Here is a 17,837-nt window from a genome sequence, read left to right on the forward strand (position 1 = left end):
TTCACACAGCAACAAGAACAAGTCCAGGATCATTTGAATACCTGCATATGGGACACTGAGAGAAAACAAGTGGTGTCAATCAGTTGTATTTTGTAGGAACTTTTGTTTGACAAGCCAATGAGGTGTGATTCTACGTTAAAATAGGTCTTTTAAAAGCTGGGCAGAATTCAGAGTGGAAAGAGACAGAGCCTCACGGTGACTGCTCTTGCCTCACCTTTCACTTCCGGGCTGCTCACCATAAGAAAATAAGAATGAGGAGCAGGAGTAGACCATACAGCCCCTCGAGTCTGCTCCGCCATGCAATACGATCATGGCTGATCATCTGCCTCAATTCCACCTGTTCACCAGTCCCCATATCCCTTGATTCTCAGTCTCAAATATATTCAATGGTGCAGCATTTATAACTCTCTGGGGTAGAGAATTCCAAAGGTTCACAACTCTCTGAGTGAAGAAATTTCTCCTCATCTCAGTCATGAATGATCGATCCCTTATCCTGAGTCTGTGTCCCCGTGTTCTAGATTCCCCAGCCAGGGGAAACAACCTCTCAGTGTCTACCCTGTCAAAGCCCCTTCAGAATCTTGTATGTTTCAATGAGATCATCTCTCATTTTTCTAAACTCCAGAGAGTATGGTCCCGATTTACTCAGCCTCTCACAGGCCAACCCTCTCATCCCAGGAACCAATCTAGTGAACCTTTGCTGTACCACCTCCAATGCAAGTATTTCCTTCTTAGATACGAGACCAAAACTGCACTGTACTCCAGGTGAGACCTCACCAAAGCCTTGTGCAGTTGTAGCAAAACTTCCTTACTCTCGTACTCCGATCCCCTTGCATAAAGGCCATTTGCCTTCCTAATTGCTTGCTGTACCTGCATCCTAACTTCCTGTGTTCCTTGGTATCAGTACACCCTAGTCTCTCCAAACATCAACATTTAAAATAAATAACATCACATTTTCCCACACTATACTCCATCTGCCACCTTGTTACCCACTCACTTAACCTGTCTATATCTCTTTCCAGCCTCTTTGTATCCTCAGTTTACATTCTCACCTAGTTTTGTATCATCAGCAAAATCGGATACATTACTGTCAGTCTTTTGGTCTAAGACATTAATATGGATTGTAAATTGCTGAGGCCCCAGCACTGATCCTTGCAGCACTCCACTAGTTACAGCCTGCCAACTTGAAAGTGCCCCATCTATCCTACTCTGTGTTTCCTGTCTGTTAATCAATTCTCCATCAATGTGAATATATTATCCCCAACTCCATGAACCCTTAACTTGTGTATTAACCTTTTGCGTGGCAACTTATCAAATGCCTTTTGGAAATCTCAGTGTACTACACTACCTCACCTTTTGCTTGCTGACTGCTCACTATCTCACCTGGAATCTTCCTGACTGCTCGCTACCTCACAGTTTCATGCCTGTTCAGATTGCCTCTGAAGCACATAACCTGGCGACAAGAGAAAGCCTCGCTACACTACAACAGTATCCATCAAAACAGAAGTTCGACCCTGTCTCAGCTCATCTGCTGTTGAAACCCTCATTCTTGCCTTTGTTACCTCTAATTCCAACACACTCCTGGCTGGTCTCCCACATTCTACTCTCAGTAAACTTGAGGTCATCCAAAACTCTGCTGCCCGTGTCTTAACTCCCCTGTTCCCCTGTGCTCGCTGACCTACATTGGCTCCCGGTCAAGTCTTGATTTTAAAATTCTCATCCCTGTTTTCAGATCCCTCTATAGCCTCATCCCTCCCTATCTCTGTAATCTCCTCCAGCCCCACAACCCTCCAAGATATCTGCGCTCATCTAATTCTGGCCTCTGTGCATCCCTGATTTTAATCGCTGTACCATTGATGGCTGCACCTTCAGTTGGCTAGACCCCAAGCTCTGAATACCCTCCCTACACCTCTCCACCTCACCTTCCTCCTTTAAGACACTTCTTAAACCTACTTCTTAAACCAAGCTTTCGGTCAACTGACCTAATATCTCCTTTAGTGACTCGGTGTCATACTTTGTTTTATAATGCTCCTGTAAAACGCCTTGGAAGGTTTTAATGTTAAAGGTGCTATATAAATATAAGGTGGTGTTGTTGAATCTTCTGGAAAGGTTTGAGACATCCGTGAGTATATAGCTTTCATCATAGGGTTAGTCTAAGGCAGACATTTGACTTCAAGAAGTTTATGCATTTTGGGAATTCAGAAGGTGTTGTATTGTTAAGGCAATTCTAATTTGCGCACAAACCCAAGATGTTATAATTCTAACTTCAATTTTCTAGTTTATTAAAACTAATTGATTGTTTTCTTTGTAAAACCATAGTTTGTGCCTCAGGTTTCTTCAGGAAAGATCCAATAAGTTAAAAATGAAATCATTTGGAGATAAATAGGCGATTTCCCTAAATTCAAGTGTAAAATCAACTTGCAACCTTTTTTGCTCCAACATGGTGTTAGCTAACACCATACGACCATACAAATTAGCAGAAGTAGGCCATTCGGCCCGTCAACCCATTTAATAGGATCATGGCTGATCTGTTTCTGTCTTGAATTCCACACTCCCAACTACCCCCGATAATCTTCGATTCCCTTGCCTAACAGAATCTATCTACCTCCACCTTAAAAATATTCAATGACCCCGCCTCCACCAAGAATCAGCTGTTTTTCAAAATAAAGTCATAGAATCTTTTAGTTCCACTTGAACACGCTGAGAAATTCCCGGTTTAATATTTCCTCCCATAGACGGCACCTCTGACAATGCAGTACTCCCTCGGTACTGCACTGGAGTGTCAGCAGAGATTGGGAGTAATTTTGCTTCAGGCAATAGTGTAAGATGGGCGATATTGAATCAGCTACCCCTTTTATATCACTCCTGATTTTCATTCAAGTCAGTTGAAGGGAAACTGAGACAGCGCATATAATGACCGGTCAATTCAATATCACCAATTCTACACCGTCAGCAAAAGTTAAAATGGCACCTATCAGCGTGCCGAAGTCCCTCAAGTGGAGCTTGAGAGGTGAGAGTTTTTTTCTAATTTATTCATGGATATGGGCGTCACTGGCAAAGCCAGTATTTATTGTCCCTCCCTAATTGCCCTTGAGAATGGCATCCTAGGCGATTGTTGTAGTATAAGGACACAGTTAACATCCAGATTTTCAATACAAGAGGACAGTTTTATAGGCTGTAGTACCCAGGGCATTTATTTACAACTTAAGCACACACTTTGAGAACAAGAATTAATGAGGACTCTACACACGGTCTTTATATACAGCACAGAAAGTCCAGTTAAGTATTAAAGTCCCTGTGCCTTTCCTTTAGCTAAAATAGTTGTCCATTATTTTAAAAGTGCCTCCAAAAGATGCACTTGCACTGATTTAGTTCTGATTTGACAAGCCCTCAGGAGAGCTCTCTCTCTGCAACAAGATGGTATTTTTTTTTTAAGCACAGGGGCTTAATTTTACAGACCCCCTCAATGTCAGCGGTCGTGCAGGGGGAGGGCCAGAAAATGCCTCTGGACGGGGCGAACCCCAATGCTGGAGGGCCCGACCGATATTGCCAGCGGCTGCGAGGCCTCGTGGCAGCCATCCTGCCGCTCGGCAACAGGACCCCCATTAACATATTTAAATAAATTTAAATTAATTAATTAATTACATTTACATTCCCTCCATCTGTCCCGGTGCGATCTTCAAGCAGCTGGACGGCACTCCCGCGCCTTCGGATCCCCGTCTGGGGAACCGAGGCGGAACGCTGGTGGGGAGGTGGATGGAGGTAAGTTTATCAGTGTAGGAAGGGGATGGTGGCGGAGTGGAGTCCAAGTAATATCATTGGTGTAGGGGATGGTGGGAAAGGTTAAAGTATAAAGTTTATGCACTTTAGATGGGTAGGTCAGGTGTTTTGGGGGGGTGAGGGCAAGTAATTAATTCTATAGTTATTGGGGGGGGGCGGTGGGAGAGGGTCAAGATAAATTTATTTAATTTTTTAAAATCAATGTATCTTTAAATAGTTAAACTGAACATTAGGGCTCGAAGACCTTTAAAAATGGCATCTGCGCCCATTGTCGGAGACAGACAGCCACCCACTCCACGTCATCGAGGGAGGGGGGGGTGGCAGTCCGCCCCAGCTATTTAAATGAACCGCCGCACTTAATATCGCGGCAGCTCCGTGATGTGCAGCCCGCCACTGTTTTACCCACCACCAATTGCGGCTTTGGGTGTATAAATTTCAGCCCCGGGATTGTATAGCTTCATGCGTAACTGATAATGGTAGTGAGTGATTAGCCAAAATGTGATAATATCCTTTCCAGGAAGCCAGACTACAGAATGTTAAATGAGCGATCATCATACCTTACTGTCATTGATGAGTCAAGCTCACTTGTCTGTGTAGATATATAGAGCTGTCCCCAGTTACATCTCCAACAATGCATAAATTCAACACATCATCCCCGCAAACCCAACTCTGCTACCAAACTGAAACATCAACTTTTGGTTGGCATCTGCCAAATGTCTTAGATGTTACATCAAAACTCTTTTAACTTTAGCGACACAACATTATAAGTTAAAACATTGCAACAGAGCTAAGTCTTAATTTTTCACCGTAACTATCTAACGGAGAGGGCAGTTTTACTTCCAAATGATTGCCTGTACCCATCATGGCCTCACTGTGGAAGAGCTTTCCCGCTGCACCCTCAAAGCATGGTTGATGGTCATTGTACCACTCTCTGCCTTCCTGTCACAGCTCGTCCACTTGGTCTGGTCCAGGGTTATAGTTATCTAAAGGATGATTGGAATCCTTCACCACCAGTTGCTACATTGAGTGTATCCGCGATCTCCTTCACATCACCAAGTTAGGCTCATCGGATTGAGCTGTGGCTTTCTTAGGATCTTCGCTGTCTAATTGGCGGATGTTGCATTCATCTGAACCCTGAGTGGCACTGTCCCAGTCCTCTCCCAAACACTGCCATTCGCTTCCATTATCCACCTCACTAATCTTGCTGTTTTCCGAGGCTGCAGCGTTCTTCGCCTGATCCTTGTATTCGGTACGTGGCCCGACTGTTGAATCTTGCTCCAACAATTCTGCAGGACTTGCTGGCTGGGTGGCTTTGGCCGATAATGTCCTTGGACCCTCAGCAATGCCCACTTGGGGTTCGGTGTCCCACAGACAAGCCAAACTCTCATTGTACAAGCTGTACCGTGGCTGTGTGGAGGTCTCCTTCATGACTGAAAAAGAAAGATAAAGCTTGAGAAAGAAACGCTAGGTAATTTTTGTATGTACAATCTGCTCCTTGATGAAAATATAAAGAAACCATGCTAAATATTCTTAATAAGGCCAAGCACATGTACAGAATGAATCCACTCCTTTTCCCACTGAGGAGTTCCTTGTGGACAAAAGGAAAATGTCTCTCCTTTCCCATTCTCCAATTCCCCCTTTAAAATCTTCCTTTCCTTTATCCCTCCTTCCTTCTTTATTTCTCTTTCCGAATGGCACATTTATCTGGCTCCACCTTTTTTTGTTCACACTCCACTTCTGTATCTCCTTCCCCTCCCCCTGTCTCCTGCTTTCCCTGTGTGCCTCTCACACTGATTTATTCAACGTGTAGTTTTTTTTTTCCTGGTCACTTTAAAAAGAAAGATAAGGGTTCCCAGCAAAATAGCATTAACGGCACTGGGAGAGGGTCCAGAGGGTTTGAGGGCTGCTTTGCCGTGCGTGGGTGAGAAGAAATTGGAAGCGGGAGCTTGGGCAGGACCTGGGAAGGAGCGAGAGTATGGGACCTGGATTTGGAGGGAGGGGAGGCTGAGGCCAGGGATGCATGACTACTGCTGGCTGCTTAGACTGATGCATCCGGGAGAAACAGCAACAGGTGCAGTGGAGAGTATAGAAGGTTAAGGGGTGATCGAATTAAAATGATTAAAGGAGTTGATAGAGAGAAACTCTGGTGTGGAGAGTCCAGAACAAGGGGCCATGACCTTACAATTAGAGCTCAGCCGTTCAGGGGTGATGTCAGGAAGCACTTCTTCACACAAAAGGTAATGGAAATCTGGAACTCTCTGGAAGTCTGGAAAAGCTATTGAGACAGCTAAGTGGGGGGGGGGGGGGTGAGTCAATAGAAAATTTCAAAACTGAGATTGATCGATTTTTTTGTTGGGTAGTGTATTAAAGGATATGAAACTAAGGCAGTTAGATGGAGTTAAGAAACAGATCTAATTGAATGGTGGATAGTCTTGAGGGGCTGAATGGCCTGCTCCTTTCCTGTAACTACGAAAGACTGGGGGCTCAGTTAATTCTCTCCGTTGCCTGAGGCTTCTAAGATCCCACCAAGGAGTGGTGATGTGTTCCAAAGCAGTGGGCAACACAAGCAAGGCAGCATTAATTACCCATCTTCAGTCATCCTGATAGTGTTAGCAGATTGAAATCAGATGTAGGCCCAAACCCAAAGGATATATTCTCTTCCATTCGTGATCACTTTCATATCTTAGTTTCTTTAATGTTCTGACTCGTCATTTTGTCCCATATTTGAAAAATGGGCCTTGGCTGCAGGTGGGAGAGAATTTGTGCAAGCCCCCACTTTCTCCCTCCACACCCACCACTCCAAACACCCTCCGCCCAACTCCCCCGACACTGCAGGGAACCAACAGATTGGGTTCATTACAAATATACATTTATTCCATTTGTAGCATTCAGCTCAAAGAAAGTGCTTGCTTAGCCTCACAATGCCCACTGTGACCCCTGACCCAAACACGTACCTTTGTTAATTTCCTCTGACACGATATGAAGAACGAGCTCATTGTAGGTGCTCTCAATCTGTATCACTCCATCATCATCAGCGCACAGACACGCTTCATACATGGGCAGTTCCTGGAAGGCAGTTTGCACAGCTTGATTAACTCTAACTCTAAAAGCCCGGGAGAAAAAGCAATGCGGTACAGGAAGAACGTGGGAGGGAGGTAGAGACAGGGAGAAACAGAGAGGGATAGAGGCCGAAGGTCAAAGAGAGACAGGAGGTTGGGAGAGACAGCGGAGGAGAGAGATGAGGTGACAGGAAGGTTTCATCTGTCTGCTACATAAACAACTCTTGGCATCTATTGTGAGAACATTTATTTTGTCTGCATTGTGTCTTTGAGTGTTAGGCTCTCCATATTGAGATAAATACTAGCAGACCTCCTGTGGAATTGCTTTTTGAAAGTTAGAGGATATTTTATGGACGAGGTAGTATAGAGAGCTACAGTGAGTGTCGAGAGAGAGAATTCTGCTGAATATATAGAATGAGTTATTTGAGAAGGAATAAATAAAAAACGGAATTAAAAGCAAGTGGCATGGATGTAACTAACCATAATACTGGCTGAAATGAATTGTAGATAAGTAGAATGCTTATCTTAGATAGAACTTACATCATGCATCTAAGATGGAGTAAGGGTCAATGTACTGCCATGAACAGACAGGCCTAGGCCCGAAGGGCAAGAGCTGAAATGATCTCATTAGAGTGATCTAAGGGAAATATGATAGAGATGCCGAGAGATAAAAGTACTGGACAGAACCAGCATTGATCAGTCCCAAACAAAGCAATAGCACATGAAGCTCGGGTTACACCATATCACACGACAAAAGTAGGTGTGATACAGCAAAAGTAACAATAACAGTGAGCTTTAGAACAAGCAACGATCCAACACTATGAACTGCCTGGAGAAGTGTAAGTTCAGAATTTCCGAGGTGTATCCTATTTGTGAGTATATCGAAATATTGCTTGCATGTACCACTCAGAAAGCTGTCTTTAATTAATAAGCATCTGCCAGACATATTTCTATCTCAAGGGTTTTCAAATCTGTTAATTAAAGGAAAAAGATAAGCTGGAGCTGGAGTACTAGTCCTGAGCCTATATAAATTCCAGCATGCTGTTTATAGGTATTGGAACATCAGATCATCCAATGTAATTCTGCTAAAATAAATCCGTACGTGATTTGACATGGCCCTTAATGGCTGCATGCTCTTTTTGCTGTAAAAAGACAGATATTGAGGCCATTTAGAGGTCAAGCACATCTTGAGGCTACTTAGAGAGTCATTGTGTCTCCATAGCTTGGCAGCTGGTTCTAAATCTCTGGCTACTGCTCAATGCAATTACTGTCTTCCCTTCAACTTTTATATAACTTTGACACTTTGAAGTGTGACATTTAGGCTGGAGCTGCAGTGCTATAATGCAATACAGGCAATCATGCAATCTGGTGTGTGTGTGTGTGTGTGAAAAATAATAGATCTATAAAGACTTCCTGTCTCTAAAACCTTGCCTTCTGTTGTCACATTTTCATGTCAACTTTTTCCATAATAAATTCCCATGTCCACATTTATAATGGAAACTCCTGTGTAAACATATAATGCTGTAATCTCACCCTCCTACCAATCGTGGCACTTTGGCACCTCATTTTTGCATTTATTTTAGTGATTCATAATTGCGGCATAAATATTATCCAAGACACTAAGGAAAACTCCACTGCTCTTCTTGGAATAGGACCAAGTCCCTGGAGTAGGACTTAAACCCACGACTTTCCGACTCGGAAGTGCGACCAACTGCGCCACTTAAAATAAAAAATACAAGTGGATTTTCAGTGCGAAAAATCAGATTGTTACAGGGAACCCTCCTTTACTGCTGGTAAGGAAGATTATGGAGCACTTGGGGCTGATGACAGCACAGGCACGCAGCGTGGGTGGGTATCACCTAGTTCAGGGCGCACAGGCTTGTTACTTACCGCTTTGTAGATAGGTTCCAGTGTCTTCAGGACATCTGGAAGAAAAAGTTCCAGGAGGGAGTCCCGAACAAACTGCCTCCCAGCCGCAGTGCTGTCAGAGTTAAATTTCTACAGATAAAGAGACATAAAGGGAAACCAGTCACTTCTGATGTCAGCGAGGACACAGGAACAACACCAGGGATTACCACTCACTACTCCAGGCACACCATCTCTATCACAGCAATAAGATATGTGAGACAATACAGGGAGACCTACTAACACTCACACTGTGCGTTTCACATCCCTCACACTCACACTGTGCAGTACGTACCTTCAATACTCGGGCTCTGGTGTTGTCAAGCAGTTGGCTGCTCTCACCAGAGAGCTCGGTGGCTGGCAGTGTTGAAGTGAGCAGGTGTTGAAAGGTATAAACTGCATCTTCCAGCAACTGCAAAAGCAGAAGACAAGAGAAGGGAACGTATGAAATAGTCTCCGCACTCCATGAGGCTCATGCTATCAGACGTTTTTTAATGCGTTCATGGGATGTGAATATCCCTAATTGCCCTTGAGAAACAGGCGATGAGCCACCATCTTGAACTGCTGCAGTCCATGTGGTGCGGGTGCTCTCACAGTGCTGTTAGGGAGGGAGTTCCCAGGATTTAGATCCAGCGACGATATAGTTCTAAGACAGGATGGTGTGTGACTGGGGGAAGGGGGGGATCTTGCAGGTGTTGGTGTTCCCTTGCACCTGCTGCCCTTGTTTTTATAGGTTGTAGAGGTCAGGGGTTTGGAAGGTGCTGTGGCAGAACCCTTCGAATGGAAATCAGAGTTCAGAGCCAACCAATAACATAAAGGCGCAACTAATAACATCAGACAGCTGCCTGGCCCTTTAAGAGTTTTTCAACCAGGAAGCCACTTCTGCTGGCCTTGTTTATACTGCCAGACACAGGATTGGACAGGCATTCCTCTCTATGTACTCAGTCTGTGTAGCATTTCAATTCCCTCATTTTTAATTCACACAGCGGAATGGGTTACTTCATAGAGCAATATAGCACCGAGTGAGGCCATTCAGCCTATTATGCCTGAGCCAGCTCGTTGAAAGAGCTATCCATTGTCCTGCAGTATTTTTCCTTCAAGTTTTTATCCAATTCTCTGTTGAAAGTCACTATTGAATCTACTTCCATCGCCGTTTCAGGGCACTGGACTCCAAATCATAACAACTTGCTGCATAAAAACTCCTCGTGTCACCTCTGGCTCTATAAATCTGTCCTCTGTTTACCAACACATCTGCCAGTGTAAACACTTCCTCTTCATTTACTCCGTCAAATGCACTTGTAAGATTATTAGGCTACTTAAAAGTTAGTAACTGGGTTATCAATTGTTAAAATCTAGCTATTATAAACTAACAACTGACTTATTATTATAAACTAACATTTAGCTTTATTAGAACCCTTCTTTGTAGTATGATAAAGTAGAAAAACTTCAGAAATAGGGCACAGTATAGACAAGATGTCAAGGAGGGATTCTGTGAGATTATGTCAATTTTTAAAATGCTTACTTGCAGTAAAAGGGTGAGACCTTAGAACAGACAGTGAAAAACAAAATGTAGATTTGTCTCATAATGAGATAAGGAATCTCAGTATGTAACAGCATCGAGCTAAAGTAGTCAATACAAAGGGGTATTACTTACTTAAATCCAAAAGGTGAGCAGCCATCACAAAATGATCCTTGGTAGTTAAGAAAGGCATCCTTTAATACAAAACTAATCACTGATTGGGGAAAGGGAGGGTTAATTGGAACGAAGCCAGGATAAAAGAAGGCTCGACTGTGTCCCCATACAGCAGAGAATTTTTGAACAACAACAAGCTACAAGAGAGAGATAGACCGACCAAAAAACCTGAAGACCAGAAGCTGCAAGAGAAAGAGTCGTACACTCTGCCATACGGTCTCTAATATGGGTAGTATAATCTGTGTTAGGCTGTTAATCACTGCCTGAGTTTGTGACTATGGTTTATCTGAAAACTTAATAAACTCGTTCTTTTTTCTCAATAAAGTCGATTCAGTACAAGCTTTGTGCTGCCAAGTCTGATCCCACCTTAGAAGGGGGCATAAAACACATTTCTCCCTATAAATAAAGTAGCTAAGCATATAAACATCAACGGAGAGCAACACATCTGTATTAGCTAGCTGGCAAGCAAAATAGTATGGAATGCCAATGCGAATTACTTTTGTTCACAGATTAGAGCTTCAGTTCATCACAGTGTTCCCTGAAATCTAAGCAATCAAATTTCAGCACTCAGCAATAGAGTCTTTGGTTTCATGTTTATAATCATTTTTACTATCAATGATAATCTTTTATATAACTTTTATAAACTTGGTGTGCTGATAACTTTCAGAATCTGACAGACACCAGCAATAACAACTTCTGTAGTTTTGTTTTTAAGTCTTCTACCTTATCATAAAACTCAACTCAGTTTCCATCCTAGTGGATAGGAATGTGCACCCATCTATATTAATCACATCACCAGTAGCTGAGGAATCTCCCAAATTTTGGGGAGGTGGGAAAAATAAGGAAAAGGGGGAAAAAGTCTTTGAATCAGCCGAATTAACCTGCAGATGCACAAGATTGGGATTTAATTTTCAATTTCATAACTTTAATTGAATTATCAGAACATCAAACCATGGCCTGTTTTACTGACTTATACAGGTCAGTACAAGGTTTGTTAAAAACTACTTTTCTCTGAAATTCTCTTCCTGTCTGAAGGCATTGATTCTCTTTAGTAGAGTACAGTTACATGGGAAACGGTTACACTTCAGCATGTGATTCAAGAATACATATTCAAACAAGAGCCGTGACAGGCTATGGACAACATCACCATGAACCAGACCCTGTTCTCACCCACTAATCACATTTCCACACAGGAACTGTTGCCAATTTTCCTTCCTTCACCCAACGACTTTAGCACAAGTACTCAGATGAAATCAGCTAACCCTGTGTAGACGGGCGGGTTCATTTGGCACCGTCCTAGTCAGTGTGGCTAAGACAGTAACTTTCCTGAGCATGGTTACTTTTATAGCCTGGCTGAATATCTTGTGCATTGCACTGAACACAAAAACTTCCCCTATCCCAAATAAGAAAACAGAAGTTTAATTCCCACAGTTTACCTGTCTCCATTGGAGAGCTTTGTTTCAAGTTTTGTTTTTTCCTTTGGAGTTTCATTTTGATAACTGCTACTCGGAGCCAGCCTGTCACTCTGGATCGTGCATCACCTCCCTTCACCAGCACTGCCCCCTGTCCCACTCTCAATAGTCAGCACCCGCTGATTGGCGGCACCAGTCTTCCCAGCCAGTTCCGCCTCCCCCACACTCCTATTTGACAGAAGTCCATGCACAGGCAAACCCTTCATGCCTTTGGCGGGTCGGATTCTGGCCTGAAGGCCGTATGTTGGACTACCATGTTCTAGGACCTAACCCAATGCCCCGATGATCCTGGTCCTTTCTAATTACTTTCACTCCTGGTAATATTTAATGTCTTATTCCAAGCTTTAAATTTCTGTTCTAAAATAACCTAGCCACTAGGGTATTTTAAAACACAAATTTAAAGGCTTTGAGTAAGACATTTAAAATTACCACGGTTCTCAAAATTTTTACGGACACTGGTGTCCGTGTACGGACACGTTGCTGACCCCTGGCGCCCTCTCCATGGCCTTGACGTTGTTCCTAAAGTATGGTGCCCAGAAATGGACACATCACACCAGCTGGGGCCTAACCAGTGGTTCTAGTATAACTTCCTTGCTTTTGCCCTCTCTGCCTCTATTTTTAAAGAATAAGGATAAAATTAAGAATTCCATATGTTTTTTTTATCAACTTGTCCTGCCGCCTTCAAACTCCAAGAGTTTGTATGTGCCATACAAAAACATTGCTGCTTCCTGAATATTCACCCGAATGTTACATCAGCCTCACGCATTCCAATCTGAGCATTGCCAAGTGTCGATAGTAGAATGTGATCTATTTTCTACTGATCTTACATTACGCAGAACGGGCACTCAGGGATAAGACACTGAAAGTGGAAATGAACCTGTCAGTAATGGTGGTTGAGTCACTCCTTGGACAGAAGTGAGCTGTGTGTCTCCCACTGGGGAAGCTGATGATTCTCAGGAACCCCAAAGCACTGGTTAACACACTGCAGGCGAGCTGCATGCTTTGTCAATCAAATGAGATTGTCTTCTTAAAACCTCCTCCTCAGTATCACTGATTTCAAATCCTGTTTCCCACTATTGGAGAGTGTGTGGGTGTGTATTTGTGTGTGGGTTAGTCTGTGTGTGTAGGACTGCAGTGGTTCAAGAGGGCGGCTCACCACCGCCTTCTCAAAGGCAATTAGGGATCGGCAATAAATGCTGGCCTAGCCAGCGACACCCACATCCCATGAACAAATAATAAAAAAAGTGTGTCAATCTGCATATCAGTCCTTTGTGTGCGTGCATGTGTGTGTGCGTGTCTCTCTGTATGTGAATGATTGTCTGTGTTTGTGTGTCTGTATGCATGTGTGCACATTTGTGTGTCCGTACATGTGTCTATGTGCGTCTGTGGTTGTCTGTGTGGTTATGGGTGTGTGTCTGCCTCTGTGTATATCTGTGTGTGCGTGAGTGTATCTGCCTGTGTGCATGTGTCTGTCCACCTATGTGTGTGTGTGTGTGTGTGCGCGTGTGTGTATCTGTCTGTCTATGTGAGTGAGTGTGTGTATATATGTGTGTCTGTGTGTGTGTGAGTGTTTGAGTCTGTGTATGTGTGTGTATATATGTGTCTGTGTGTGTATGTCTGTCTATGTGTGTGTGAGTGTGTGTGTGTGAGTATATTTTCAAAGCCTGCTGGAAGTGCAGCACCTGTTGGATGATGTTCTGTGCTCGCTGGGTCAGAAATCGAACGCCGGAGAAAGTGAATCGAGGTCCCAGCTCACTCAGGGATTGCTCCAGCTTTTCTGTCTTCTCATAGCAGCGATGCATCTGGACAGACTGATATGGTAAAGCTCGAAGCTGACTGCAAACCTGGGAGCAATGGAGAAGAGAAAACAACGAGAGCTGGACTGAAAACAGCAAAGTCAGGGACCTTGACCAAATATCCCCAAAGTGACCACAGGCCGTGCACTGAGAAACCAATGGGACTAAATGAGAACACAACACAGCCAGACACACAAATCTTAACAATCAGATTGTCACACAAGGATCAGATTGAAGTTTCTCCCTCAATCACTCCATCCCAAAGTGAACTTACATTTCTTCCACTTGCTATGACTTGTTGACCTACGACCTAGTAACTGGACACCAAGTGACCTGTGACCCAGTGACTGGACAGCAGTGACCTAAAACCCAATCTCTCAAACGACCCCCCCCGCCCGCAATTCCTCACTCTTAATCCCTTAAATCCCTTCTCCAAGACTCCAAGACCCCAGTCTTCTACTTCCCTCTCCACTGTCCCTAAGTGTCCTGACACTCTCTTCCCCAATCCCACAGTTGCCGGTCAACCACTCCTGAACCCCACCTCCCCCCATGTCTAGTCCCTGTTCACTTTCTTCCAACCTAATCCCTCACTCCTTGCCCTCCATCTCTTTCTCTGCCCTCCTAAACTCAGTCAGCCAGCCTGTCCCACATTTGATCTCACTAAGCTGCGGCCATTCTCTGGATTGCAGAGGTTCCATCATGGAGCAGACAGCTGCTGCTGTTAGGGGGAGAATTACAGCCCAAGGATCTCCTGTCTTGCTAGCAGTGCCTTGGGAGATTAATGGCATATTCTGAAAGACTCCCAGACAACCCAGGAAGATAGCAACTGTTGACCAGCAGAACTGTGGCCTGCCGTCCAGTGACTGGACAGACCTGTAACCCAGCAACCTGTCATCCAGTGTCCTGTGACCCAATGACCTGTGACCCAGTGGCCTGTGACCCAGTGACCATATTAATGAGCGATTTCTATTCCCACATTCATAGGCAGATCCCAATTCCTCTGCAAACAGAGGCTGTGAGTGAGGGATTGTTCATCTTCACCTCAGCCAGGGAGCTGCTGTGCTCTCCGTTCTTCACCATGTTGATCAATCGACTAACTTCCTCAGAGAAGAGTCTTGGAGCCTCCTCGAGGCCGGCATTGATGGGATCTGCCACCTTGTCCCGCGCTGACCAGAGGTGAGGCCAAACCTGTTTCTCACAGCACCAGCGTACTCGCTCGCCTAACGAAGCTGTGAACAAAACAATTCATGGTCAGGGCCAGGCCTCACCAGCCCCATCTCGCTGTCAGCACCATTCCAATGCCAGCCCTGTAAGTGACTGTCCCCCAGAGGCATTCCCTGTACAAAGTGATCCTCACCAGAGACACTCCCCGCATAATGACAGCCACCACATTTATTCTTGTGTTTGTTTGCCTCTCCCAGGAAACAGGGAGGATGGGCAGATGGTCTGGATGGAATAATTGGCCTTTACGTGCCCCTCTGCTAGGTAAATTTTCTTTTTTGAAATTTATTTGATCATGGGATGTGGGCGTTGCTGGCTAGGCCAGCATTTATTACCCATCCCTATTTGCCCTCGAGAAACTGAGTGGCTTGCTCGGCCATTTCAGAGGACACTCCAGCACTGTTGGAGGTGCCACCTTTCCGATGAGATGTTACATCAAGGTCCTGTCTGGAGAGTCACATTTAAGGTCCTTCCTTAAAGGACATTCGCGAACCAGATGGGTTTTTAGCGTTTTTTTTAAATTCCAGATTTATTAATTGAATTCAAATTTTGCCCTCTTTCGTGGTGGGATTTGAACCCATGTCCCAGGGTTTTAGCCTGGGCCTCCGGATTACTAGTCCAATGACATTACCACTATGCCACCACCTCCCCTTCTATGACAAGCAACACTGCAAAGATAGTGGAAATCTGGATACAAAAGGGCTGTGGACGATGGGGATCAACTGAAAATTTCAAGATGGAGATTGCTAGATCTTTTTGGGTAACGGTATCAAGGCTTATGGAGCAAAGGGACAGATCAGTCATGATCTGGCTGAATGGTCTCCTCCTGTTCCTATGTTTGTGTAACTCTAGGTGCAGCCCGACCAGAGATCAACGTTTGCTAAGAGTTAATTACTGTTGAGTTTTACATCTGGTTGATCCCAACTCCATCTCCAATCCCACCATTGCAGAAGGATTCAAAATGGCTAGTACCTTGGATTTTCTTCATGAGCTGCTTCTTCGAGGCGACGAGTTGATTGAAGTCCGGCCGGATTTTCTTCTCCAGTTGCTGATTTTGCTCTTCGTTCTCCCTGAGCAGAGCATGGAACCCCTTGGAGACGTGGCTTTCCACCACTGCATACATCTCCCCGATCATCTGCAGAGGAACAAACACACCCGATTCCACCTTTTATATCACATGGAATTTACAGCACAGAAACAGGCCATTCAGCCCAACTGGTCTATGCCAGTGTTTATGCTCCACACAAGCCTCCTCCCACCTTACTTCATTTACCCCCATCAGCATATCCTTCTATTCCTTTCTCCTTGTGCTTAGCCAGCTTGCCCCTAAATGTGTCAGCTGTGGCTCAGTTGCTAGTATTCTCAGGCTATCGGTTCAGGTCCCATTCCAGGACTTGAGCACAAATGTCTAGGCTGATACTCTAGCACTGCGCTGTTGGAGATGCCACCTTTCCAATGAGACATTAAATCAAGGCCCTTTCTGCCCACTCAGGCGGATGTAAAAGATCCCATGGCACTATTTCAAAGAAGAATAGGGAATTTCTTCCCGTTGTCCTGGGCAACATTTATCCTTCAATCAACATCACAAGAACAGATTATCTGGTCTTTATCACATTGCTGTTTGTGGGATCTTGCTGTGTGCAAATTGGCTGCCACGTTTCGTTCATTACAACATTGGTTACACTGTAAAAGTACTTTATTGGCTGTAAAGTGCTTTGGGATGTCCTGAGTGATAAACTCCAGAAAGCCTGTTCTGGAAGGATAATGCTGGAGCCTATACTTACTCAGTTTCACATTTATTGTGCAGAGTAAAAGGATTACAAACATATAGCTCCTCACTCAAAACCCTCCACCAGTCTCAGTGTCTGCTTATAAGTGCTCTAGTAAGACCCCAATTAACACCCTTCACCTGTATATAATTAAACTATTGATACACAATTAACACTGTGGTTGTGAAAGGTGTAATATAAATGCAAGTTTTTTTTTCTATCTATACTTTTCACCTCAACTGCTCCCTGTAGTAGTGGGTTCCACATTTTAATCATTGTCTAGGTTAAGAATTTTATCCTGAGTTTATCTTGGATTTATTAGTGTCTATCTTAAATTTATGGCCCCTAGTTGTGGTCTTCCAGGCAAGCAGAAACATCTTCTCTATGACTGCCCTAGCGAACCTCAAAGACCCCTATCAGGTCACCCCTCAACTTTCTGTCTTCTAGAGCAAAGAGCCCCAGCCTGTTCAATCCCTCCTGCTAGGTATAACCCTCTCAGTACTGGCATCATTCTTGTTTATCATGCTGTCTCTCTCTGTCTGTTAGTGCAGGTGAGACTGGTTATCTTTCACCAGCATTTCACCTCAGAGGTGACATGACTTTGTGGTGACTCAGTGAATTCTGATAGCGCTGGGCAGCTTGGGGTGGTGGTGATAGTGGTGTAGTGGTAATATCACTGAGCTAGTAAGCCAGAGCCTGAGCCTTAATGCCCTGGGGACAGGGGTTCAAATCCCACCATAGCAGCTGGCGGGATTTTAAACTCAATGTGTTAATACAAAAATGTGGAATTGAAAACTAGTCTCAGTAATGATGCTATGAAACTATCATCAATTGTTGTAAAAATCCATCTGGTTCACTAATGTCCTTTAGGGAAGGAAATCTGCCAACCTTACCTGGTCTGGTCTACATGTGGCTCCAGACCCACAGCAATATAGTTGACCCTGAAATGGGTAATTAGGATTGGGCAACAAATGCTGGCTTTGCCAACAACACCCACATCCCAAGAAGGAATAAAAAAAAAGGTGGGCCAGTGGACATGCTCACTGCATCTAGTATATAAGAACCTGAGAGACATCACATCACCCCTCAGCATTGAGGCAGTAGGAATCCCAGGAACATCATTAACCCCAGTGATGGACCTCTCT

At 44.3% G+C, this 17,837-nt stretch overlaps 1 protein-coding gene across 2 annotated transcripts in view; it reads right to left on the bottom strand.

Moving 5' to 3' along the window:
* Positions 1–3,157: 3,157 nt before the first annotated feature.
* Positions 3,158–17,837, bottom strand: part of LOC137355605 (protein Niban 1-like) — a 50,118-nt gene continuing 35,438 nt past the window's right edge. For both annotated transcript variants that reach the window (XM_068020917.1, XM_068020916.1), the window contains exons 8-14: positions 15,896–16,058; positions 14,744–14,931; positions 13,589–13,750; positions 9,037–9,153; positions 8,727–8,834; positions 6,732–6,843; positions 3,158–5,207 (exon numbers count right to left, since the gene is read on the bottom strand). In XM_068020917.1, the coding sequence (XP_067877018.1) occupies positions 4,822–5,207; positions 6,732–6,843; positions 8,727–8,834; positions 9,037–9,153; positions 13,589–13,750; positions 14,744–14,931; positions 15,896–16,058 (1,236 nt within the window). In that variant the 3' untranslated portion in view covers positions 3,158–4,821. The remainder of the gene's footprint in view (positions 5,208–6,731; positions 6,844–8,726; positions 8,835–9,036; positions 9,154–13,588; positions 13,751–14,743; positions 14,932–15,895; positions 16,059–17,837) is intronic.

The sequence above is a fragment of the Heterodontus francisci genome, chromosome 43, assembly GCF_036365525.1.
Source record: "Heterodontus francisci isolate sHetFra1 chromosome 43, sHetFra1.hap1, whole genome shotgun sequence".
NCBI lineage: Eukaryota > Metazoa > Chordata > Chondrichthyes > Heterodontiformes > Heterodontidae > Heterodontus > Heterodontus francisci.